Raw genomic sequence first — 27,129 nt, 5'->3', positions numbered from 1 at the left:
CTTTAAAAAGAGAGAGGACAAGTTATTGCGTCTACCATTTTATAATAAAGCAGTATATAAAAGAAAGTCATTTTAAACATGCACAAATCATTGGTACGGCTACAATATTATATCTAATTTTGGGGCCAGAATTTTCAAGGTCCCATTTGGGACCCAAACAAAATCGCCACAGAGCAGGGCAGCTGGAGGTTCTGCCTCTGTTCCCACCTTCAGCCATTCTCACAAAGGCAGAGAAGAAAGCTGGCCCCAGAATTCCCACTTTTACGTAGTAAGAACATGACAGGATTATGAGCTCATCGAGAGCCCAGCCAAAGTATTTTTTTTAAATATTCATAGAATTGGCTGGACTTTAGCAGATGTTTTTACACCAGCAGCATGGAATCATAGACCCCGGATTGGAGGCAGAAAGTGTTTAAGCAAAATGGTTTTACCTCCTTTATAGTTCACCAAAAAAAGTTGTAGCATGAACTGTATCTATGTTCAGTCGGGTAAGTCATGCAGTACTGTGATAGGATGATGTAACTGCCCTTAAATAGTACATCTGTCAGATTGTACAATTAGAAAGCTGTCACACTAAATATGTAAATATAAAAAGTCTTCAGCTAAGTTATAAATTTAATCTAACGGATAAAAATGCAGAGCATATTTCAAATCTTTGGAAGGTAACCTAGTATGACAACTGTAAATGTTTAATCTTTTCCCATTGTTTTTCTGTAACCAGTTAAAATATTTGTTGAGGTAACAGTTCTGAAGTCTTGTTTATTGACTGAGAACGAAAGCATTTTGGGATCAAAAACAGACCTTTTAACTCAGTCCACCTCCCTGACAGGCTCCCTTCCAGGCCATCTCGGCACCCAGAAGATTCCACCTTCTGACAGACCCGAGTCAGCTATGGGATTCCAATGGCAGATTGAGCCCCATCTCCCAATTCTTAACTCTGATGGAAACCTAGTCCTGGATGTCTTACCTTAGGAAGGATATCGAGACCATAGAGAAGGAACTCACTAAAATGACACTAGGAACGAGTGACTTTCATTATCAAGTGAAATATTTCATGCCAACAGAAAAGTTGAAGAGGCCTAATAGAGCTATCATAAATTATTATTTTGGTATGGTAAAATGGGAACAGCTCATTTAAACCTTTATGCAGAGAATGGTTCAGACTTGGGAATTCCCATCAGAAATAATGTACAAGCAGAATTCCTAATAGAGCAGACTTTCCTCTCCCAGAAGGCAAATCTGCACTGATTTTCCTGTTGGGAGTAATTTAAATATTGATAAAGTCTGCTGGGATAGTGAAACTCCAGAGATCTTCAAGGCAGTATAATTGGGTGCAGTTAGTTTCATCCAGTTTTATGCAAAATTATTTTGGTACTTTCATGGAAAGAACTACAATCTTGCATGGCAGGATTGAAAGTAACAGCTTTCTTTGGCCTAGAATTTCTATTTCCCCTTGTATAGAAAATAGGTTCCAATGATCAATCTGACTTTCAAAATTATAGAAGTGAATCAACAATAGATGTAGTAATCAGTCAGTTTTATGGACAAACCCACTGCAGACTTTTCAAAGGGTGTACGGATTGGTGATAGGTAATTCAGCAACGAGAAGGCAGAAAATGAAACAAGCTGCGTTTAAAGCCTCGAGAGACTAATTTTAAAAGCTCGAGGCTTATTTTAAAAGCGTACTGTACTCAAATTTGATGGAATCAAGCTTGCATACTATACATTAGAGGTCTCCAAAGAGACAGATTTCTGTGCAGTCCAGTGTTTAGAAAAACAGGACCATTAACTTGTCAGCTGTTCCTGAATATTTAAAAATATTGAAAGTCACTTTTAGCAGCAAGATGCTAAAATTTAGATCTCTCTACTCCTGTTTATTATGTGCTTTTCCCTACATGCTTGCACTATCGTTCCTGTCTGGGTGGAAGCAGCACTCCAAGGAGGAGCTTGGATGCCTCTGCCATCTGTATTAAAGGGAGATGATTACATCACAGCAGTGTAGTGTCAAGCAGTAACTGAAGGAATAGGGCAAACAAAGGAGAGTATGAAGAATAATGTTTCAGGAATAGGCCAAGAGTAATGGTTTGACTGCATGCTTTTCTTTCATCGAAGGTGTAATTGTATTGACAGGAGGAGCAAGAAACCTTTCCTTATGGTTAATAAGCAAGTGTTAGTGGTTCAAGAGAGGGTGAGTCAAATTTCTTCAAAGCTGTCCAGGGGACAGCTTTCCTTTACCTACCTCCAGATAAGTAAGTATCATCACAAGACAGATGAGGGATTGAACAGTACTGAATACAATCTTAATCGCCAAGTGTAAAAAAAACAATTTTTGTTAAGTATGTCAGGTGCTAAGGAGGCAAAAAGATAATCAAAGGCATAGACTTAAACTGAAATAATGGTTTGAGCTGTACTTAGTACAAGACAATATCCTGCTTATTGTTGAAAAAAATGCTAGAAATGGTTGCCTGGAGGCACATTAAACAGATGTTTGGTCAGGTAATGCTCAAAGAGGCTGAATAGCATTTAGGTGGCACAGGCTTCCACTTACATTCTCCCCTGTGTAATAATTCCACAGAGGTGAAAGTCCCATCACCAAGTTTTTTTAAACATCATACATCTGTACACAACCAGCTCTCTAGTTGCTCCCTGCTGAATGCAGGCTGGGATTCTGACACACCTGCTTTAAATAGGGAGCATGTGGCTCCCTGATTTAACCATCAATTAGGACTCATCAGATATCTCTTTTTAAGTACCAATGAAATAAACAAAATCAAATTAACTGAGGGACAACTCAAAAAGGGCAGCTCTTTTAAAGGAGGGGGAATGGCCCAAACCAAAAAATAAAGCAGAAAGGAAACTTAAATCATCAAATTAAAATGTGATTATCACAGTCAATAATACACCCCAGTCCCTGTGGTGCCCAGTGGGCATGGAGGGCGTCTACTGTGCCCCCAGATACCACATGCTCCCTCTCTAGGGATACCTGGCCACAAATATAGCCACGGTAGAGGGGCAGATAGTCAGGGTGGCCAACCCCCTCGATTGCTCGCTGCCTAGACCTATTGCTGGCTTGCCTCGCTAAGCCCAGGAGCAGGTTCACAAGGAGGTCCTCCTCCCGATCTCCCCCCTCCACACCAGACGCCCATAGATCAGAAGCATGGGACTGAAGTGCAAAGTTCAAACTCTAGCAAGCCAACCTCAGTATCCTGGCTGAAGTAATCACACTCTGATAGCAATCAGCTGTTTGGGAGTAAACAAGACGCTGAAGTCAATTTCATGCGCTACAATTCTATATTACACAAATTGTCTTGAGAACTTCACTTAAGAAGTGTTATGCTACTCCATCTTGTAGGAGTCACCAGGAAAAAGGGAGTGTTTGAACATGGACAGCTCCCTTGACCTGGGCAGAGAATCAGGAAAAAACATGGAGTTAGCTGGAATAACATTAGCTGTTTCAAAAGGGAGGAACAGGCAAGGTGGCATCCTTTTCTCATCTAGGTACTGGACAGCTCTCCTTCACCAGAACCTCCAATGCCACATCAATAATCTGTGCACCTGTTCTTTTGATCCTTGAGCCATCCTGCAATATGCTATGTGCCAGTCAAAAAACACTATAATTTCAGCACATTGGGTACAATGGTCAGATGGAAGCCCATAGCTATCACTCCACAAAAATTGCATCTAATCAGCACTAGCTAAATCTGCAAGTTTCTGGTTGCCATATATGAATAAAATTAATCATCAATTAGCCCACAAAATTGCATGCTAAAGCCAAAATTTCAACCAGGCATTTCTTATCAGAAGAGCATATGTTCAGCACCCATTTTTTTCACTTTTCAACAGCCTAACAACATTCGAAACAAGTTCTAAAGCTGCACCATCATTTTGGAAGGTATAAAAGCAAAATGTCTATCCAGAAAATGGCAGTCATGGCAATCAATGCCAGGGGTCTAGCTTTGAGGAATTGGATGCATTGCCACAAGAAGGGAAATTACCTCAAAAGTGGTCAAGGTCAGTGACTAGATCTTCAATTGCAATAAAGTCAGCACGGTGGCACAATGGTTAGCACTGCTGCCTCACAGCCCAGCGGCCCAGCTTCAATTCCCGGCATGGGTCACAGTCTGTGTGGAGTCTGCACATTTCCCCGTGTCTGCATGGGTTTTCTCCTGGTTCCCCAGTTTCTCCCCCTCAGTCCAAAAGATGTTTTGGTGAGGTGCACTGACCATGCAAATTCTCCCTCAATGTATCCGTACAGGCACCGGGGATTTTCACATTAATTTCACTGCAGTGTTAATGTAAGCCTACTTATGACACTAATAAATAAACTTAAAAACTAAAGTCGCACATTGCTCAATGAACCACACCATAATCGTTTATCTACCATTGACCTGTAACACTCACAGCTTATTCCAAACATTCAGAGCTTCACCTCACACACAAGTTTGGCACTGCTACTAGCCTCAAATGTATAGTTCACAACTTGCACATACACTGCCAGCTATTCAGCCATGACAGCAACATCATCCAAACACCATACACATAAACACCCTTCCTCACTTTTGCATGATAACATGACATATAACTGGAATCAGCAAGACCTAATTAGTGGGCATCAGGTACAGCTGCATGACCATGGCCTGGTAGAGAAAATAGTGGTCACCATTGTTGGAGTGTGCTGAAACCATCAAAGATGACAGTATCGTCATATCGAATCCTCCTCCTCAAATTTCACCATTTGCACGTTAAGCATGCACCTCTTGCTTTTCATCCATTCCATCACCACAATCCTGTCATTATGCCTTTCTCCTTTCAGTTTCAGAACTGAAGTGGTGGAAGCACAAGCTTCTCTCTGGCAAAGTGGAATAACATAAAGCTAACCCTCACTGAGTAGATAATCTCTGTGGCATTCCTTATGCAAAGTGAATGGCGAACAAAACATGTGGCAAACATCTCCAGCTTCAGCCTGGAAGGCATCTGGTGCATTCACAGCCTCTGGCAATATGATTCTTGTTCTGCTCTAAGTAGCAGAGAGAAAGAGAGAGAAGAGAGAACTTCAGTAAGAATACCATTAGTGAAATGGGGACATATCACACATGTACTTCACTGAGAGTCAGATGAAGGAATTACTCCTCTTTCTTCAAGCAGGTCATCTTGGTCTGTATGCCTTTCGTTCATTCGCGAAGTCATGCTATATCAAAGAGGAATGCTTATTAGTGCATATTAGTTGCTTGGAAACAATTGGTATACACAAAGATAAAACTAGAATATATTGGAAATACTGAGCAGAGCAGGCAGCGTCAATGGAGAGAGAAACAAAGTTAATATTTAACTTCTTCAAAAATAAGAAAAATTAGAGATGTTTTAACATGTTTTAAGCAAGTGAAGAGAGACGAATAAGAACAAAAGTGAAGTTATCGGACAAAACGGAAGGCAGTAGAGATTAAAAGACAAAAGGATTCAAGTTGCAAGATCAAGAGAAGGGATAACGGAACAAGTTAAGAAACAAAAGTTCTATCATAAAGCAGTTCAATTACTTGATCAGCACTCGTAGCCACCAGCTCAGATATTGACACTGCAAAGATCTTGGCAGTTAGTATAGAGCTGGGGCTAGCATGTCAGCACGAGCAGTCCAGCAAGGCTGGTTCATTTGCTAGTTTACCTGAGGAAAAATTTGGAGACCAGTGATGGAATCAGATGAGGAACATAATTAGATAGCGTGCAAGAAAACATTCATGGTCATGCAAACTGAGATGCTGATTGGTTTGCCACACTGCCTCCTTTGGAGTTTGGCTTCAACTTGGCAAAAGACATTGCACAGCTCTCTGCTGCCTCTATTCAATCTTTTGTCATCCTACAGACCTAGAAGCACTGTAACCGCTGGCCCCATACCCATTGCAATTTTTGTGTAGACAGATTACCTAAATCTCTGCCCTCCTGGCAGAAATGTAGCAACACTCCTTGCAAAGTCCAGGAATTCACCACTGTACTTCCAGACATATTGCAACAGCAGTAGTTCTTAAAAATCATCTGAATTTCAAATCCAACATCTGGCCTTAAGTAACGTTAGTATTTGGCCCCTCTTTGAACAGAATGCCTGATCCGATTGAGTGACAAGCAAATTCATACAATGAACCTTTATGGTCTACATTTAGGCACTGAACATCGCTAGTATGACTGTGAGATGACAGAATACCACCAAAACATCTGCTTCTGGTACACAGACTCTGCCTATGTAGACTTCCTTCTTAAGATGACGAGCTGCACGGCTGATCAGAATTAGCTAACACGGCATGCAACTCCATGGAGGGGAATCTGTTTCAGTAGTGCAGTGAAAAGTGGTGTAATGGATGTGAAATTTGCATAAAGTTTAAGATTGTACTTTCCCAGGTGAAAAGAAACAACAGAAGAACAACTTAGCAGTTGTTCTTCTGGGCGGGCGGCATGGTAGCACAGTGGTTAGCACTGCTGCTTCACAGCTCTAGGGACCTGGGTTTGATTCCCGGTTCAGGTCACTGTCTGTGTGGAGTTTGCACATTCTCCTCATGTCTGCGTGGGTTTCCTCCAGGTACTCCAGTTTCCTCCCACAGTGCGGGTTAGGTTGATTGGCCATGCTAAAAAATTGCCCCTTACTGTCCTGGGATGCGTAGGTTAGAGGGATTAGTGGGTAAAATATGTAGGGGGATATGGGGGTAGGGCCTGGGTGGGATTGTGTTCGGTGCAGACTCGATGGGCCGAAGGGCCTCTTTCGACACTGTAGGGCTCTATGTCTACGTCTATCTCAATTCAAGTGGTTGGAAAATATTCAAGTCCTCCAACCAAGTACAACTTCAATTTGCTTCCTTCAATGAATTATTTTGAACAATTATTTGCCAGGATGGTGCATGAAGAACAATGCAGAAGTATTAAAGAAAAAACTCACGCAACATTAACATATTAAAATTGTGTTGGATTATACCAAGCAAATATTAATCACAAACATGGACAGGTTCATGATTCAAATTGTCTCACACTTCCTAGCCAAAAGCAACATAATAAAAAGTTTATCTGTTAATGGCCAGAATATGGGAATTATACCTTAAGCAAAGCAGTTGGCAATCACCAAAAAATATAGCTTTTGCAAAATTTGCATTAAACATAAAACAACTGAGTTGTAAAAATAATACACACCACAAATTAACTCCTGACAGTAGTGGTTATCAATCACAATTTAATCAGCGACCTTTTCCTTTACAGCTTTCTTGCTCAATTTTCAAAACACAACTCAGACTGCATAACCAAGATCAGGGTCCAATGGCCGCAAGAATTTCTGCAACCATTCTCACAGTCAAGGTATACCAATAACCATGTTTGATTATAGGTTCTCAACAAACCTATTTGATTTAATCTGCAAACTATAAAAATTTGTCAACTTGAGAATTTTTGTCATTAATATTTATATTTAATACTACCAAAACATACTTGCAGAATTCAGAACCGCAATACCCTGTTTATGGTGGTAATTTTCAGGTTATCCGGAAATTATACCTTCATTTGTCATTGCTACCTGCCTGAATTAAGTTGCTGAATTGGTACTAATATAAACCACATCGGATTGGATTCAGATATACAGCATCACCAGGCTCTTACCCTAATTACTGCTGGTACTTTGTTTTTTCCTCCTGTTTGCTGCAACTACATCACTATTTATCCCTTTCTGCAATTTCCACAGACAACAAAAACTTGAGAAAATCTTAAACTGTGCAGGGGATTATATAGTTTTCTCAGGAGAAAAACGTCATTTGACCACAAAGAGAAAAATTAGCTCCTTAGAGGCAGCTTTAATAATGGGAGAGTCACAGGAGCAACAGATTTGAGGTCAGAGTAGATAATGAAGTCAAGAATATCAATAGAGGATGTTGGTCTAAGGGTAGAGCCAGCAAAAAGGAGGTTGGCAGCAATAGGACATTAGAACACTAATTTTCTTTTTAAATTGCGGATTTCTGTGTTTGTTGCAGAAAGAATTATATACCAGCTTTCACAACCTGAATACATCCAAAAGTGCACAGGCAATGAAGTACTTCTGAAATGTTGTCAGTGCTGTAATCTAAATCCCAACCACCTCCTGTGATGTAGCATACCCTAAGCACTACACTGAAGTGTCAGCCCAGATTACGTACTAAAATAAGACTTGAACCCACACCTTCTGATACAAAGGCGAGCCTGCTAACTCTGAGTCAAGGCAGATACCTCTTTAAAAAATAATCATTCAAGCACGTAGAGTTTCCTAGCAACATAAGTAGGCCACCTTTGCTGAATCCACTTAAGCAGACTTGAATGCTGAGTTCAAATTACAATATTTGGTTCAGAATAAGAAATGCAGATCAAGTCACATAATAAACACTGGTAAATACTATTCTGCACCACCACGGTGAGAAAGAGGACATATTTTTAATTGTGCCTGTGATACTATGTTCTCTTAAACAGTTTTATGAACACAAAGTGCAGCTGACAGCAGTTACACTCGTGCTATCCCATAAGTATTTTGTTTTGTTTGCTGGGGTGGCTACAGGTACAAAGAGTAGTAGCCATTTTTTAAACTTCATTAAAAATTTTACCTATGCACGTACCTCCACAAACGTCACTTCTGACTGTCATTTTTGTCACATGTTTAATATTTAACTTCAAGTAATCTCTTAAAACTGAATTTGCCTACATAAACATTTGCCAATTGCTGTTCGTCAATGAATCAAAAAAATAAACAATGCTCTTTTCATTCACTAACTGAAATTTCCAACTGAGGCTTCAAATAAAAAAACATATCAATTAAAACAATTTAAAGTTAGTCATTGAGTTATTATCTAAAGCTTTAATTCTAGGCCTTAGTCCCTCTGGAAAATTTAAACTTGGGTTGATTTTTCAAACGTCACAGCAGTTGAAAATAACTTAGAACCACATATTGCGTGTGCAATTTTCACAACTTCTAAACATGTAATCTGTTTATTAAGAGGACTGTGAAGTAGCAGAGCTATCTATTAATCCCACGAGGATTTATCAACAACAGACTGTGCCAGTGAAGAGGAGGGTATGTGAGATGCAATACCTGCGATCAATGTACTACTGATAGTCAGAAAAAGAAATAGTTTTATGTTTATTGATGCAAGTATCTCAAAAAGCTTACTAATAACACAACTGATTTTTCATAGCTAAACACATGGTACGCAACAGTGCCAGAATTTCATGCGTAGGCGATGGCCTCACCTCTGAAAGGTCAAGTGAACCCACCCCCCTGCATCACCAAGAATCTCTGACCTAATTTTATGGCCATTAGGCTGTTAGCCTGGATTGCAACTTCTGCCCATATCTTGAAGGAAGTCCTGTCACTGAGAACTGCTGGACAGTCAGATAGCTGGCAGCTCTCCTGTCCCAGTAGTGCCACTGGAAAGAATGGCCACTGCTGGGAGTTCAGCCAGTTCCGTAAGAATCATCACAGAAGGCCAGACATCAAGACAAGTGGAGCACATTTTGCCAAGACAAATGAGGCAAGCCCTAGCAAAGGTGATGGAGGACACAATCAGGTTGGAGGGAGATAGTGGTGGAACAGGAGGTACATCTGCAGCCCGCAGACGGAGTTAAGATTCCACACTAGAAATGCACATCAAGATGCGATCTTGCAGCACCAAAAGTCAATATAATTGGTTACATAAGCTACAGGTCCATGTCATATGACTCCCACCTGTCCACACCATCTTTGACAAGGCATGCATATCCCTTGTATTGGTTCCAGAGATGGTTAAATGTCCCAACAATTAAGAATTGAAAAAGAAGGTTTCAGGGCCCGTTCGAACAGACAAATAGATTCCAATTGGTCAGGTTGGGTTAGGAAACGCAGATGGTCTTTGTATAGTTCTCTTTGAATTTGGGCTCTGCAGCCCTCAGGGGATCATTAGTGTCTCTTCAGAGATATCAAGGTGCAAGTTTCTTTGATACTGCCAGAGGAACTCCTTTTGTTCAAAGATTGCAGACAGACATTGATCCAGACATTCTAAAAAGGTATTTATTCAGTTTTTACAATTTTAGAAATAACCCATGAAATATATATGTTATAAAATATACAGTATGAAGTCTTATTCTCTTCACTGTATACTCACTCAGAACATTAATTTTACATTTTAATTGTTCCTTCTGCATACTGTCCTTCAGGGTCCCAATGCAACCATTATTACTCCCTTTAAATCAGTTTGTTTCTAATAACATTATCTGCTTTGAAAAAAAAACTTGTAAAATACTAATGCAATGGGATACAACGAACTAATCACAATAAAGAAATTTGCAGTGCAAAATAGTTGCAGCAGGGATTAGAAATTAAATAAAGCAGATGAATGATGACCTGCACAGAGAAAGCTGAAATTATTCACTAGCTTGAATTTTGGAACATTGAGGAAATGGTATTTCACGTGGACTGCATAAAAGCCGATGTTGTGCTAGACTTCCAAATGTCATTTGCCAAAAGCAAGTAATTAAGTTCAAAGCAATGACAATTCAAGGTAAAAGTAGCATATGGAGAGGAAATTGGCTGAGGATGGTTAACAGAGTGTATGTGTTGGAGGAGTTAAGTCACTGTTTGAGGGAGAAGACAGGGCAGCACGGTAGCACAGCTGCCGCACAGCCAGGAACCAGGTTCGATTCCCAGCTTGGGACAGTGTGTGTGCGGAGTTTGCACATTCTTCCCGTGTCTGCATGGGTTTCCTCCCGCAGATATAGAATCATAGAACCCTACAATGCAGAAAGAGGCCCTTTGGCCTGTTGAGTCTGCACTGAACACAATCCCACCCAGGCCCTACCTACATATTTTACCCACTAATCCCTCTAACCTATGCACCTCAGGACACTAAGGGGCATTTTTTTTTTAAGCATGGTCAATCAACCTAGCCTGTACATTTTTGGACTATGGGAGGAAACTGGAGTACCCAGAGGAAACCACACAGACATGAGGCGAATGTGCAAACTCCACACAGACAGTGACCCGAGCCTGGAATCGAACCCAGGTCCCTGGAGCTGTGAAGCAGCAGCACTAACCACCATGCTACTGTGCCACCCAAATCTGCAGATCTGATATGCAAGTTAGGTTGATTAGCCATGTTAAGTTGCCACTTAATGTCAGGGGGACAAGCTAGGATAAATGCATGGGTTCTGGGGATGGGACCAGGTGGGATAGTGGACGGTGCAAACTGGATGGGCTGAATGGCCCCTTTCTGCATTGTAGGATTCTATGATTCCAATTAATGAGTGTGCTGTCCCAGAGTCAGTATTGGGATAAATATTATTTCAAATTTACATTAATGACTTGATTCAAATATTTAGTACTTCAAATATTACTCATGCCGCCAAACCAGGATAGGCAGTTGTATCTGATGAGTAGTACAGGAAATACAAAATATGTTGAACAAAATATATGAGGAGGAAGTGCAATGATAAGATTTCATGTAAATAGGAAGAAAATAATTGGTGGGATTATTAGGCTGCTAAAGCACAAGTGTGTTTCCCCATTTACCATAAGGAATGACTAAGTGGCCTGTTTCAGCAATTGATAATATAAAAAAAAACTTCACACTTCTTGTATTTGGAAGGCTCTGGTCCCAGGCACAAAAGAAGGGGGTTAACTGGCAGGCTTATCCTTCTACTAGAAAACGCCATAATGATAAAAATCTACAAATCTAACAAAGCCATGCATTTAAGTAACAAAGTAATAAACACATGACATTTTTCCACATCAATGAATTACACAACAGCAAAATTTTGCAGATGCTGCAAATTGGAAACAAAAACAGAAAATGTTGGAAATACTCAGCAAGTCAGGCAACCGTGAAGAGAAACAGAGTTAGCATTTCAGGTCAATAAGCTTAGGACTGGTTCTGACGATGAAAAGTTATTGATTTGAAATGTTATTTCAATACACCATGTTACTCGACTTAAATAAAGTAATTCCCAGTTAACCCCCTGCATTCTCTTTTTAAGCCATTTGGCCTCTGCTCGGTCTGCGTAACTGCCTCTATCTTAGGCCTACCCGACTAGCATTCTCCAGTAGTTGGGTATGCTTCATAGATTGAACCCCTCCTGGATGCCTGAGACGAGAACCTTTTAAATACAAAAGGTGTGTGTCTTTTTAACTGCTGAAACAGGGTACTTTTGTTAGTGGAGAAACCCACATTTTCACTGGTGAATAATACAATGCTTCACACGGTCCTTAAAGAACAGTACAGCTGTGATTTGCTATAGGGAATGTCACTGGAAATCTATTTCTTACATATGTATGTATTTAAATCACTGAATGGTTTTCTTTGCATGGTCATTTTGCAAGTTGTTATGCACTGGTATTCTTTTTGTCAAACTATAATATTGTTCAGAAACATGTCAACAAAATATAATGATCATCTCTCATACTATCAAATGGTAGGAGTTTTTTTAATTTAGTTTGCTAGGGAAAGGCTACAACACAAAATTCTCAGCAACATTGTGCCACTATTTCAACAGCTGAGAAAAGGAATTTTTCTTTCCATCCTGCAGTATATTCAAAATCATGTTGATCGGGCCAGAAGGACTCAGTTAACATGATGTATGCATTAGTAATTCCTAACACCAAGCCTAAACAGAGATGGAAATTAAACACAAGCAGAATTTGTCAGACCAGATACTGTCATTATCCAAAACGCTTCTTAAAAGAAGTCACTAAATCAAGATTTGGCTTTTGGATTACAGGGAACAAGGTAATTTACAGAAACTGCTGTGAAACTTTGCCAAGTGATTTCAAGACCACCTCCATTTATACAGTATCTGATCACATCTTTCAAAAACATCTCATAGATGTTTCATAGACAATTAATTACTTGAATGTGGTGACTATTATGTACATACATTTTCTAGTAGATTGTGGGTGTCAGGATGAAACTTTGATCATTTGAAAATCAGTACAAGTTCTGCAAAAGGATACTGCAATCCTAAAGACTATTCAAGACTGCCATCACCTGCCATTAATGAGTACATCAAGAAATTGCAATCTCTATCCTTTAATATTATTAATATCTTACTATTCCCACAAGGAGGATGAACAGAATCTTTGGTACCGAAGGCTGTTTTCGACTCTCATTTATTTTCAAAAATGTTGGCAAAAGGTGAAGGTTATCAACACCAACAAAATGACAATATATCACTGCAATCCCTCCACTTACAGAATACTTCTTTGAGTGCATCCTGGAAGGGACACATTGGCAAAGCATGGATACTGCTGCAGTTAATCAGATCTTTCTTTTTGAGAGTATAATGTATTTAGAATTCTATATGAAGATCCATAAGAAAAAAAAGTCGCAGTTCTAAAGTCATTACTGAATATAAGGAGAAAAAAATGTGTACAGACCACCTGACAAGCACAGCATTGATATTCACAAGTGTCAGTTATAGATATATTTTACTGCAATTATGTGATGTGTAATTATGTCTTTTTTAATAGATTACAAATTCTAATGTCAAAATATAAAATGCTGGAAATACATTACAGATCCATTCAGTTCTAAAATAAGACAACTTAACATTTTGGGTGAAATCTTTGATCAGAACACAGTCATTGCAAAAAGTCTCACTTGAAACATAAATCTACTTTGTTTCTTTTTCAAGATGCTGATTGACCACATATACTTCCAGCGATTCTACATTTAAAATTTTGTAGCTTTCACTTTTTAAATTCAAAACTAATTTTTCCCAAGCATAAAGTTGTGGCCATTACAGAGACATGGTCAGAACAGGGACAGGAATGGTTGTTGGAAGTTCCGGATATAGACGTTTCAGTCAGAGTAGGGAAGGTGATAAAAAGAGATGGAGAAGTAGCATTGTTAATCAAGGGTTGTTTAATGGTTGCTGAAAGGGAGTTCAAGGGGGATCTGCCTACTGAGGTAATATGGGCTGAAGATAGAAATAGGACAGGAGCAGACATGTTGTTCAGAGTTTTCTATAGGCCCCCAAATAGTAATAGAGATGTGGAGGAGGAAATTGCAAAGCAGATTATGGATAGGTGTGGAGATCACAGGGTAATTATCATGGGTGACTTTAAGTTTTCAAATAGTGATTGGAACCTTTATAGGTCAAATAGTTCGGACGGGGAAGGTTTTGTAAAGTGTGTGCAGGAGGGTTTCCTGACACAATATGTGGATGGGCCAATAAGAGATGGGGCCACATTGGACTTGGTACCGGGTAATGACCGGGCCAAGTGTTAGATTTGTTTGTGGGAGACCACTTTGGAGATACTGACCACAATTCGGTGTCTTTCATTATTGCAATGGAGAGGGATAGGGCCATACAGGAGACCAAGGTTTATAATTGGGGGAGGGGTAATTATGATGCAATTAGACAAGAATTAGGGAACAGAAACTATCAGGTATGGGCACAAATGAAAAGTGGATCTTTTTCTGTGTGTCCTTGATAGTTATGTCCCTGTCAGGCAGGGAGGAAATGCCAAATGAGGGAACCATGGTTCACAAAAGAGGCTGAATGTCTTGTCAAGACGAAAAAGGAAGCGTACGTAAGGATGAGAAAACAAGGTTCAGTTGGGTCACTTGAGGGTTACAAGGTAGTAAGGAATGAGCTAAAAAAAAAGGGCTTAGGAGAGCTATGAGGGGGCATGAGAAGTCCTTGGTGGATCGAATAAAGGAAAACCCCAAGACTTTTTACTCTCATGTGAAAAATAAAAGAATGACCAGGTGAGGTTAGGGCCGGTCAAGGATAGTGGTGGGAACTTGTGCATGGAGTCAGAAGAGATAGGAGACGCTATGAATGATTATTTTTCTTCAGTGTTCACCAAGGAGAGGGGCCATATTTTTGAGGATGAGTGTGTGATGCATGCTGATAGGCTGGAGGAGGTAGATGTTCTGAGGGAAAATGTATTAGCAATTTTGAAAAATCTGAGGGTCGATAAGTCCCCTGGGCCAGATGGGATATATCCTAGGATTCTTTGGGAGGCAAGAGATGAGATTGCAGGGCCTTTGGCTTTGGTCTTTTGAGTCCTCAATGTCCATGGGGATAGTGCCAGAGGACTGGAGAGTGGCGAATATTGTTCCTCTTTTCAAGAAAGGAAACAGGAGTGACCCTGGTAATTATAGACCAGTTAGTCTTACTTCGGTGGTCGGTAAGTTAATGGAAAAGTTTCTGTGGGATAGGATTTATGACCATTTGGAAAGATGCAGTTTAATTCGGACTAGTCAGCATGGTTTCATGAAGGGTAAATCTTGCCTCACAGATTTGATTAAATTCTTTGAGGAGGTAACTAAGTATGTAGATGAAAGTAGAGCAGTTGATGTTGTATACATGGACTTTAGTAAGGCATTTGACAAGGTTCCCCATGGTAGGCACGTGAAGAAGGTAAGGAGGCATGGGATAGAGGGAAATTTGGCCAATTGGATAAGTAACTGATGGTGGATGGAAAATTTTCAGACTGGAGACCAGTTACCAGTGGTATACCACAGGGATCAGTGCTGGGTCCTCTGCTATTTGTGATTTTTATTAATGACTTGGATGAGGGGCTGAAGGGTGGGTCAGTAAATTTGCTGATAACAACAAGATTGGTGCAGTAGTAGATGAGGTGGAGGGCTGTTGTAGGCCGCAAAGAGACATTGATAAGATGCAGAGCTGGGCCAAAAAGTGGCAGATGGAGTTTAACCCTGATAAGTTCAAGGTGATTAATTTTGGTAGGACAAATTTGAATGCAAATTACAGGGTCAATGGCAAGATTCTGAGGAATGTGGAGGAACAAAGAGATTTTGGGGTTCATATCCACAGATCTCTGAAGGTTGCCACACAAGTGGATAGAACCAGGAAGAAGACCTATAGCGTGTTAGTGTTTATTAACAGGGGCTTTGAGATTAAGAGCCATGGGGTTATGCTGCAACTATACCGGACATTGGTGAGACCACATTTGGAATATTGTGTGCAGTTCTGGTCACCTCACTATAAGGAGGATGTGGAAGCATTAGAGAGAGTGCAGAGGCGAGTTACCAGGGTGCTACCTGGTTGGAGGGTAGGTCTTATGAGGAAAGACTGAGGGAGCTAGGGCTTTTCTCTTTAGAGTGGAGGAGGATGAGAGGCAGCTTAATAGAGGTTTACAAAATCATGAGGCGGATCGATAGAGGGGACATTCAGAGACTATTTCCTCGGGTGGATGTAGCTGTTACTAGGGGGCATGACTATAAGGTTCAGTGTGGGAGATATAGGAGGGATGTCCGAGGTAGATTCTTCACTCAGAGTGGTTGGGCTGTGGAATGGACTGTGTGCTGTGATAGTGGAGTTGGACACTTTAGGAACTTTCACGCGATCACTGGATAGGCACATGGAGCACACCAGAATGATAGGGAGTGAGATAGCTTGATCTTGGTTTCAGACAAAGCTTGGCACAACATCGAGGGCCGAAGGGCCTGTACTGTGCTGTACTGTTCTATGTTCTATAAATGTGTACATACAGTAAATGTGAATCAAAGTTCTATCATCCATCTTTAGTTAATAAACTATATAAAATTAATCTGAATGTGCAATCACATACAGTTAAAGATAGTTGGAAGTACAGAAGGAGGCCATTCATACCATCAAGTCAGTGTAGGCTCTCTGCAAGCTAATCCCATTCTCCTGCACTTTCCTTATAGCTCTGCAAATTTTCTCTCTTTCGGTGCTTATCACAGAATCCCTACAGTGCAGGAGGCCAATCAGCCCATCAAGTCTGCATCGACTCTCCACTGGAGGATCCTATCCAGGCCCATCCCTGTAACACCATGTAGTTACCCTGCAAATCCCCCTACCTACACATTTTTGAATGCTAAGAGACAATTTTACCATGGTCAATCCACCTAATCTGCACATTTTTGGACCATGGAGGAAATCTGCATATTTTTGGACCATGGAAGGAAACCAGAGCACCTGGAGGAAACCCAAGAAGACACAGGAAGAGTATGCAAACTCCATAGAGTCACAAAAGGCTGGAATCAAACCTGGGTCCCTGGTGCTGTGAGACAGCAGTGCTAACCACAGTGCTGCCTGCTTCCCAAATCCAATTCCCCAATTTCCTTATGAAACCCACAATTGAATCTGCCTCCATCACCCTGGGTGTAAACATTTCTAAAGCTGAAAGGGTTAGAAAAAAATTGTACAGTGAAAGCATAAACTGAATACCTCTACATCACAATATGCTCAAATAACACAGCACTGCTTGCTCACTATATTGAATGCCTATAATAACTAAAACTCAATTATAACGAAGACAACATTGTTATAACAGCATTCAAAGTCCTCTGACTATCATAACAAAAGGAAGATGTCTGTATCATGTCTTATCGGAACACTCAGAAGTATTTCAAAGTGTTTTACATACAATGAATTGTTTTAAGGTAAGAATTGTTTCAGTGTATTAAACATAGCATCCATTTCTATATAGCAAGGCTCTACAAACTGCAACGTGGTGAACCATCAGTTAACATTTTTGTAGTGGTATCACTTTAAGCTGGAATGCTCAGTAAAACATTGGAAGAACTCCTTGAAAAATGCTGTGGGATCTCATGTCCATCAGGAATAATATTCATTTCAAGGAGCGAGACATTGTAGAATTTCGACAATACTCCACAGGGATGTCACCATTAAAGTAAGGAGACCTTGTGGCACAGTGGTTGCACCCCTACTGCTGGACCAGAAACTCCGAGTTCAAGTCCAACACCAGAATTTGTTGGCCACGGAAGTAAAGTTCAACATGATTCAACGGACCAATAATCAGTTCTGAAATCCTTCCCCTACTGTTTGCCAAAGGATAAAATGCAGTATGTGTGTGGAGATATGTTAACAACAACCATTAAATGCATTTAGTCATGTAAATTTACTGTATTTGAACACTGGAAACAAACTAAACTCACCACATGCATATTTTCTTCAATATGATGTTATCAGCTCAAACTTTCTGCAACTTGCCACACAAAATGTTTAAAAATCTAAATGTGAAAGGGAAGTTTAAATGATGTCAGGTGCCATGAGATACCCTGCCAAACAAGATATGCCATCCCTCACTTCCTAATCCTCCTCCACAAGGAAAGCTACACTGAGACGTATAAATGAACACTAAAATAAATCCAGAATATCTCTTTTTCACCTTAAATCTTATATTCCCAGAAAATGTAGATGAGATATTATACTGAAAAGATTTACACTCGCTAATATATTTATTTTAGAGGAGTCTGCTGAATAGCTGGAGTTATAGAAATGAATGTTTATAAATGGTCCAAAATGAAAGCATAGGAAAATCCATTGAACTGTACCATTTCTAACGTGCTTGCAACAATTGTCAAAATGCATAGCACCAGGATCTATCCATTTCCCTTCTGGTTTACCCACAGAGGTGATTAACAATCCAAATGACATGCTTCACTTCATTTTCATAAGCATGCATTTAATTCTTCTTTAAATTGCAGAATCTTTAAATTTACCAAATTTACTCAAAACAGTTCATTTTGTCTTTGGGTTATACAAAGTAGTTTTTTTCCATAAAAATAATTAAAATGCATTTAATTACTGGAGAACAACTAACACAGCCAACACCATTTAAATCCAAGTAAGGATACAATTGATTTTAAGCACAAGTACGTTTATACTTGTAGCTCGACATGAAGAATTCTTCAATTTGAAAATATGCCAAGTAATCGAATTAAATTTTAAAAAGATACTGAAAACTTACTAAACTAACGACTTAACCATCCTTACAAACATATGTGAGGATTTCTTTAAAATGTAAAGTTAGGATCACTTGTTATATTGTATGTATTAGAACTTTATTAGGATTGATAGGGAGACACATTTTAAAAAAACTATTTGCCCTTTGTTCTTGCATTATCATCCCTCCACAATTTAATATAAACCTTATATTAAAATTGAGATATATTTTGGAAACAGTAGGGCAAAATTGAAATATACAAGTGTTCAACTTCCCAAAGTGCTATGATGCTAACCTGCTTATTATTTTCACTATGAAATGTTCACAATGCAAGACCCTCCAGAGGGCAAACTATACAATTGAAAATCAATAACCTCATTCAATAAATCAGAATTGGCCAGAATTGTGAAGCAGGTTAATGCAAAAATGTGCTTATCTGAACTATAAACAAAAAACCCAATTTCTACTTGCACACTGGCAGCAAAAATGCAGCACATCACAGCATACAGAACTTCAAAGATAGCAATAATCAAAAGGAGCATGTTGATCTACAGAACTAGAAACGTGTACTTTTGAATAAACAATTTACTACATTCTGTGACAATTGCATAACCTCAAGTTATTGATTATAAACATTGCAACTTTTATAAATATTGAACTTGTAGGAAAATATCAAATAGCTTAACTGACAGAAGTATATTAGACATATTCTTTTGAATAACAGTTTATAATCGGATAAAGTCAGCAAATAATGGTGAATGTTTTACTAAACAGCTAAGAGTAAAAGACCAAAGCTTTGGACAAAAATCAATATTTACATGATTCAACCTTAATAACATTTCAAATATTTATGAAATCAAGTTCATGATAACAGTAACTTAAAACAACAATGCAGTATCCAGTTTATGTTGTACAATTCACAACAAAAGCTTTTAAATTAAGAAAAAGGGAGTGGTAAAGGGGTAAAGGGAGCAGGCCCTTTAAAGAAATGCAGACAAGACCACAATGGACAATAAGTAAATAGCAGACTTATTAAATGGACATTTACGATCTGTTTTCACAGTGGATAAAAAGCACAAAAAGAACCACAGTGCAGGAACCTAGACATAAATTAAGGAGAAGAGGTGTAGGAGAAAATAATGGGACTTAAAACAATGGTTTCCAGCCTATGGTATTAAAAGATGTAGGAAGTTGCAGATGGGTTAGCCAATAATGTTCCAGTGCGGTCTATAATTAGGAAATATGCCAATGGATTAAAAAAGGAAAACATCTTTATTATTTAAGAAAAGAAAGAGGTAAGGAGAAAGCAGGTAATAACAGCCCTGATAGTTTTGTGTCAGTTGTGAGGAAGTTACTGGAATCTCAGAAACTGTGGGTGGGATTTTTCAGTCAATTAACTTTTGACCACTCTCCCAATTTTCCTATCCTCCCTCAACAATGCCTGCCATTGGCCAGATCAGAAAATCCCGGCCTGTGATACTGAGCATTCAGACAGGAATGAGCTGATCCTGTCTGACTATTCCAACCTAGAAGTCAAAATTTGATTAAAGTTAGCTTGCTCTTCACAAGTTCCAACCAATATTTTCACATTCTCAGCTGCCTACTCAATAGTCCTTAAAGTGACCACTGGGCGGCTGCTAAAAGAAAGCTCTAAAACTTCCTAATAAGAGTTTTTTTTTATAGAGTTGGAAGTAGTGCTACAATTCAAGTTCACTCCAACAATGACTGTTGTTGTCCAAGCCCCACACCATTAACCAGTTTTCCAGCCTTTGCGCTCTTCAACTTTGCCTGAGGTCTCTACTTGAGTCAAAATTTGTTAAGACCTGACAAGTTTGCATCATAGCATCTAACTGACATCCAAAATTTGCTGAATCAAAACGATGAAGCCAAAGAACAAATGTAGGTCATGCCTTGCTCAGATTTGCCATCTTGTGTGTCACCAGAATCCTGTTGATTTCACACAAATTAATTTAGGCTCCATTTATACAGAAGGACTGAGGAAGATATATGAAAGTGTGAAAAACTGTGTCAGATAACATGTAATGTGGGGAAGTGCAACATAATCCACTGTTTATCAGAGAAAGGCAAATTAGAATATTTTCTTAATCAGGAGAGACTAGGAACGGAGGTAGAACAAAAGGATTTATGTATGAATGCATAAAAACTAATGCACAAGTACAAACAGCAATCAAAAAGGCTAATGGAATGCTGGCACTTATTTCAAGGTGTTTGAAATACAAAAGTGAGGTGACAATTCTTGCAGAGCCATCTGGAATATTGCTTTCAGCATTGGGCACCAAACCAGAAGAAAAATTTATTAGTCTTGGAAAGGATGCAGCACAGATTTAATAGAATTTAAATTATAAGAACAGATTGCATAAACTTGGCTTTTATTCCCTTCAGTTTAAAAGATTGAGTGATCTTATAGAGGTCTTCAAAATGACAAAGGAATTTGATGTTTCTCTGTATCTATCCTATTTTTGACAGTGGATTATCCAGAGGAAAACAGAAGCATCTTACCATGTTTGCTAGGCCACTTGAGATAGAAACCCAAAAGTACTTTTAAACACAAAGTGGAGGACGTTAGAACATAGAACATAACAGCGCAGTACAGGCCCTTCGGCCCTCAATGTTGCACCGATCAGTGGAACGAATCTAATAAACCTCTAACCTAAACTATTCCAATGTTATCCATATGCCTATCCACTGACCATTTGAATGCCCTTAAAGTTGGCGAGTCCACAACTGCTGCAGGCAGGGCATTCCATGCCCTTACTACCCTCTGAGTAAAGAGCCTACCTCTGACATCCTTCCTATAATTATCACCCCTCAATTTAAAGCTATGTCCCCTCATGTTAGCCATGATCTCTCTCTGCCCCTCCATTCTCTCACAAAAAGTTATGGATACTGTGACAATTCCAACTTTTCAAAGCTCAAGTCAATAGATTGTTGTTAGATGAGGCTGTTTTGGGTGATGGAGAAAATGAGAGAAAAACGGAGTTGAGATACAGCTCACTATTACCCAAGAGAATGGCAGAACTTTAGTAGGCTTCAGGGGTCTACTACAGTTCAAGTGTCCCTATTACTGATCACCCTATTTGGGAGAATCTTTCACTTACGTAACCAATTCTTCATATCCACAAATCTATTTTCTGCAATTCGTTCAGTGGTGATTATTTAAACAAGTACAATAGTGAGAGTTTAATATGCATCTAATTGTCTATTTTATGATAAGCACTGATCAATGATTGTCCTTAGTACCTCTATTAGCATAAGCGCTACACCTTTGTGCCACTTGGTAAGCACTGCATCTAGGGACAATGATTTTCTCTCTATCGACCATGTCAGGTTGAGTAAATCAGCCCATCCATGATATGATTTTCTAATTGTTGAATTATAGAACAACATGGCAAGTTACAAATTGTGACATTGCCTCATACCAAACAATTGCTAATGTGTCTTGTTGTTTGAGCGTACCATGAAATTGCACTACAATGAAAGTGGATAAGAAATTTTCATAACACCAATACTTAATAAATACAACAACAACTTACATTTAGAGTGTATTAATGTCATTATAAACAAACCAAGGTGCTTTAACAAAAACCATGGCAATAAAAAACATTTTTGACATTTTTAGAGACCAAGTCATTGAAGAGAAAATCAAGAGAGATGACCAAAAGTTTGATCAAAGAAGTGGGTTTTAAGAAATACCTTAAAAGAGAGAAGGCAGAGGTTGAGTGGCTTTAGGGAGAGAACTCCAGAGCTTCTCACTAAAGCAGTTGAAAGTATGGAAAATGGCAGAGCAACTAAAAGCAGGTTTGCTCAGGAGAGCAGAATTCAAGGGCTGCAGAGAAGGTTTAAAGGGCAGGAAGAAATTAGCTAGGTGGGAGGGAGATATGACATAGGAGGATTTAAATACAAGGATGAGAAATTTAAAATATGTGCTTTGTTAAATGGGGACCTGAGTGTCAGGGCACAAGGTAATGGGTGAATGAGATTTGGAGTGCATTTGGATCCAAGCAGCAGAGTTTTGAATGAACACAAGATTATAGGTAGTGAAAGATGGGAAGCTAGTCAAATGAGCATGAGTATAGTCAAGTCTAGCTATAACAAAGGCATGGAGAAAGAAAGCCAGAATGTAAATTATCAATACAATAGATAACATTTCCAGTGTCCATTCAGCTGGAATGTATGGACGATATTACAAGTGCCCCATTAAAATGTTTCAGCTGGCTTTATGAATTTAAGACCTCGTTATTTTATAGTATATTAAAGTCAAGCATTACATTCCCTGACTTACTTACTGTTGTATAAATGTAAGCAACTTTTAAAGTGACAATTTATAACATATTTGCAGAATTACAGAAAATTTTCAGAAATTGATTTCAAATGTACCAATCATGTACATTGTGTATATCCATCAAAATCAACAAATGACACATTATATGAAGAAATAGCAACAATGTTTGCTCTCCTTTGAGAAAGGACAATATGAAATAACCATTGCTGATAACTGTATTCAGTGCATGAACATATACTACACTCTGCATGAATGGCAGCTTAAGCACTTCCATTTAACTCATCAGCTGATATAACAAAATCAAAATATAAAAATTTGTTACTTACTTTTCATATTCCTCATTGTCTTTATCACACCTGGCATCTTTGTGTTTTTCCCAGTCCTTCCCATGTTTACAAGTAGTTAACAAAATAATATCTTCTCCATTATGTACATGATACAATGCATTTCTGGTTTCTGACCCAATGCCAGTTAGGTATCTTTTACCTTTAAAAACCAACAGATATTTTCTTGTTGGTGGCACATTGTTATACATAAGCCAGCCCCTCTCACCTCCTTTCTGAGCATGCTCTTTGGAAAACAAGGGAATAGACACATCAAAATCCGATCGGAAGTTATCCATACTGATGCTGGCTTTAGCTAACATTGCCTGCCCAATATCAAACCCTAAATCTTCTGTGTAATCAGGCCAAGTCCCTGAATACAGGTTGAATACAAGATGATTTTTCCCATTATTCCACAATGGGAGGCTTTGAATTTTAGCTTTCACATTATGAACATACTGAAATGAAAGTTGATCTCTGTCCAAGGTATCAATGCTGAGGACAAATAAGCATGCTTGTCTTGGATCTGATGTATAATATCTCGAATCCTCAATAGTAGTAAGGATTTTTTGATAACTTTCAGAAATCTTCTCCCCCTTTTGAAGTGGATAGATGTATACTTTGAATCCATTCCTTTGGCAGAGGGAGGAATCAAAGCATGTCTCCATCCTGCATTTTCGATTCTTGTAAACACTTGCTTTGATCTCTCTCCTCTCCCTTGGAGAAAGTCCAGGGTTGATACCAAGGTGGGTTCCCTCCTCTTCATTACTTTGCCCATCTTCAAAGCTGAAATAGCTGCTCAAGAGGTTAATCCACACAGGCCAGCGGTGTCTGATTGGTGCTGAGACCTGATTTCTTACGTTGTGAAGATGATCCAATGACAATGATGAAGATGAAGGTAAATTTGGGGACAACTGTCGGACCCGTGCTCCTCCCAAGTAGAAAAGCAGCAAAAGACAGGCGCCCAATGACACTAGAAGATACCTTTTCTTGGCCTGCATGTGGACAAGCAGGGGGCCGCTGGAGATGCATAAAAAAGGATGGGGGGGATGTGGGGAAATAAAAAGAGAGAAATCGGTTTCCACTTAGAATTCGATAATCCCATATATCATAGACAAAAAGAAAATTGATCACAAACTCTCACATAAAAAATTAAGTTTCAATGGTAAGTGTTTTCACAAAGCCAACGCCAAAATTCCTGCCTTTGTAATTGATGTGATGGAGTGTGAAGTCCAGTAGTTTGTGTCGACTGTGAGCTAAGGAGGGAGTGTGTGCTGAGGTAGGATGCTCACAGCTCAGCCCCCTCCAGCCCAAACTGAAACACAGCAGAAGAACCTTACTGCCGCCATGTTAATGTGGTTACCAAGACGAGAAGCAAGCAGCTCGCCTCCTCCACTCGCACAGAAGCTGGCTCAGAAACCCGACTTTCACAACCACGCAGCCCGCGGTCCTGAATGCCAGGCAACAGGAACAGCAGCAAAGGCGAGTGTCAGCAGTGAGAATCACTGTCATCTTGCTTTAGAAATATAAACAGAGCCCCACGTGCTTTAAATTGGCTCTGCGGTGTACCTAGAGAGGTTTCTCATCAAAAATCTTTAAATCAGCACAAATACTGATATTTAAACGAGTCACAAACTAATAAATCAACTTAAAATACAAACTGTCATAAAAAACTGAGGTTTGGGAACGCAGTCCCAGTTACTATTAAAAATGCTCATTGCCCATAAGTAATATTTTTCTATCAACGATGACTTTATGTAGAATTACAATCCAGTATATTACCTGGATCTTGTCTAGGAGTTTCAGTGCAGGAGCCTGTCATCAGGAACAACTTTTTCCCTTTTTCACTCTTTTACTCTTTGAGCTGATGACAGTCATCCTGCGTTCGTGCGTGTACATTTCATAATTGTTTATGTTGCTGAAATCCTTTTCGTTGGACTGTCATCTGGAAAAATCAAGTGCCCTTGATTTTATTTATTTTTAATAATTCAAATCTACAGTCCAGTCGGCAGAGAAGCCAAGGTCATCATCCGCAGAGCAAACATATTTTCCTGATGATTTTGATCTAACTGCAGACTTGTCGTGAGAAAGAAAAGTTTCCCGGTCCACCGTCAGTCGCCAGTGATAAAAGTCCTCATTTTATTAATAAAACAAATGGGGAAGGAGGAAGAGGGATAGGGATTCAATTTTTACGAAGAATAATTTTTTTTTAATTTTAAAATCAAAGAAACTCCCTCAACTTTGGAAAATCTGGTCCGTTTCAAACAACTCCCTTCACAGCGTGAGCGAGTAAATGCCCCAAATAAACGTGAGCCCAGTGTGAAAGAGCAGAGACATCCTTCAGCGGCAATCCCCTCAAGTGAGATGGTCTCCCAGGGACTCGGATGTCTTCAAGTGCAGGAGACGCCGTTAGATTCTCTGCTTCTAATTTCTTCCTGTCAGTCTCCCTCCTTCACTGAAGCACCAGAGAGGAAACAGGTTCCCCCCCTACCCCCGTACTGCGGACACTGACTCCCACAAGGTATGCCCCCGGCGGTGTGTGCAGTTTCCTCGCCCTTTTCGGTTGCTGCTCCGGACATCTATCGGGCTCTGAGCCTGGGTGCCTCGCGAAGCCAAAACGCAGCCTATCCCTCGCGCTGCCTCCTCATCACCGGCTCGAGCCACTCGTCTAACCGCCCTCTCCCCCTCGCGCTGCTCTGACTCGACAGCAGCCACCCTTCCCCCCGCCCCCTTCCCTTCTTCTTCTTCCTCCATTGGCCGAAATGGCCGCAGCGCCAGAAAAATTCTCTCTGCCGATTGGACAATCGACATGTCAATTACCGCTAGCCGGGCGGTGTTTCACGAGACGCGCACGCGCAGCGAGTTCTGATGAGCCGCCGGGGGAGCGCCATGACGTCATTCCTCCTCCCCCGCCCCGCACCTCACCACCCCCGCCCTCGCCTCGTGCGGAGTTAAAGGCAGTAAGAAGTATCGTAACACACGTTAAAGTCCAACAGGTTAATTTGGTAGCAAAAGCCAGTAGCTTTCGGAGTACTGCCCCTTCATCAGGCTAAAGGGAAGCGTATGTCTCTTTAAGACACTGTACTAAAGCGACATCAACTGCGGATGATGCAAATCTGCAAAAAACCTACAGCATGATGGAAAGACTCAGCAGGTCTGGCAGCAGCTGCAGGGACAGAAACAGAGTCAACAGTTCAGCTCTGTAACCTTTATCGGAACTACTCTCTGCTGTAATGCATAAACAAACCACCAGTGTTCAAAATCCAAATTGTAGCCATGCCTTAATCAATTGCAACCAAAAATAACTGCTCATATTTGAATAGGTGTAATGTGGACTTGCTGGCATTGGACTGGGGTAGGCACAGTAAGTAATCTCACAACACCACGTTAAAGTCCAATAGGTTTATTTGGTAGCATGAGCTTTCAGAACGCTGCCCCTTCATCAAGTGAGAGTAGGTGAATAGATGGTACAGTGAATTGGTGGCACGGTGGCACAGTTAGCACTGCTGCCTCCCAGCACCAGTAACCAAGGTTCAATTCACTGCACATTCTCCTGTGTCTGCATGGGTTTCCTCTGGGTGTTCTGCTTCCCTCCCACAGTCTGAAAGACATGTGGGGTCGATGCACTGGCCATGCTAAATTCTCCCCCAATGTAGCTGCCAGAGTGTGGCGATTAGGGGATTTTCACAGTAACTTTGTTGCCTTGTTAATGCAAGCCTACTTGTGACAATAATTAAATTTTAATAAGGTGCTTCAGCTCTCTATCCTTGGACCACTTTCAATTTACATAAATAACCTAG

General features: G+C 39.9%; 1 protein-coding gene across 1 annotated transcript in view; it reads right to left on the bottom strand.

Moving 5' to 3' along the window:
- The window catches only part of LOC145344940 (exostosin-1-like), a 571,757-nt gene extending 545,801 nt beyond the window's left edge, over positions 1 to 25,956 (bottom strand). Inside the window, exons 1-2 of the mRNA XM_080192309.1 lie at positions 25,112 to 25,956; positions 23,333 to 24,349 (exon numbers count right to left, since the gene is read on the bottom strand). Coding sequence (XP_080048435.1) covers positions 23,333 to 24,330 — 998 coding nt within the window. The 5' untranslated portion in view covers positions 24,331 to 24,349; positions 25,112 to 25,956. The remainder of the gene's footprint in view (positions 1 to 23,332; positions 24,350 to 25,111) is intronic.
- Positions 25,957 to 27,129: the final 1,173 nt, after the last annotated feature.

Source organism: Carcharhinus amblyrhynchos, chromosome 7 (genome assembly GCF_965287045.1).
Source record: "Carcharhinus amblyrhynchos chromosome 7, sCarAmb.v2.hapA, whole genome shotgun sequence".
NCBI lineage: Eukaryota > Metazoa > Chordata > Chondrichthyes > Carcharhiniformes > Carcharhinidae > Carcharhinus > Carcharhinus amblyrhynchos.
Note: the sequence above shows the minus strand (reverse complement) of the source record. Positions and strands in the feature narration are given on the sequence as shown.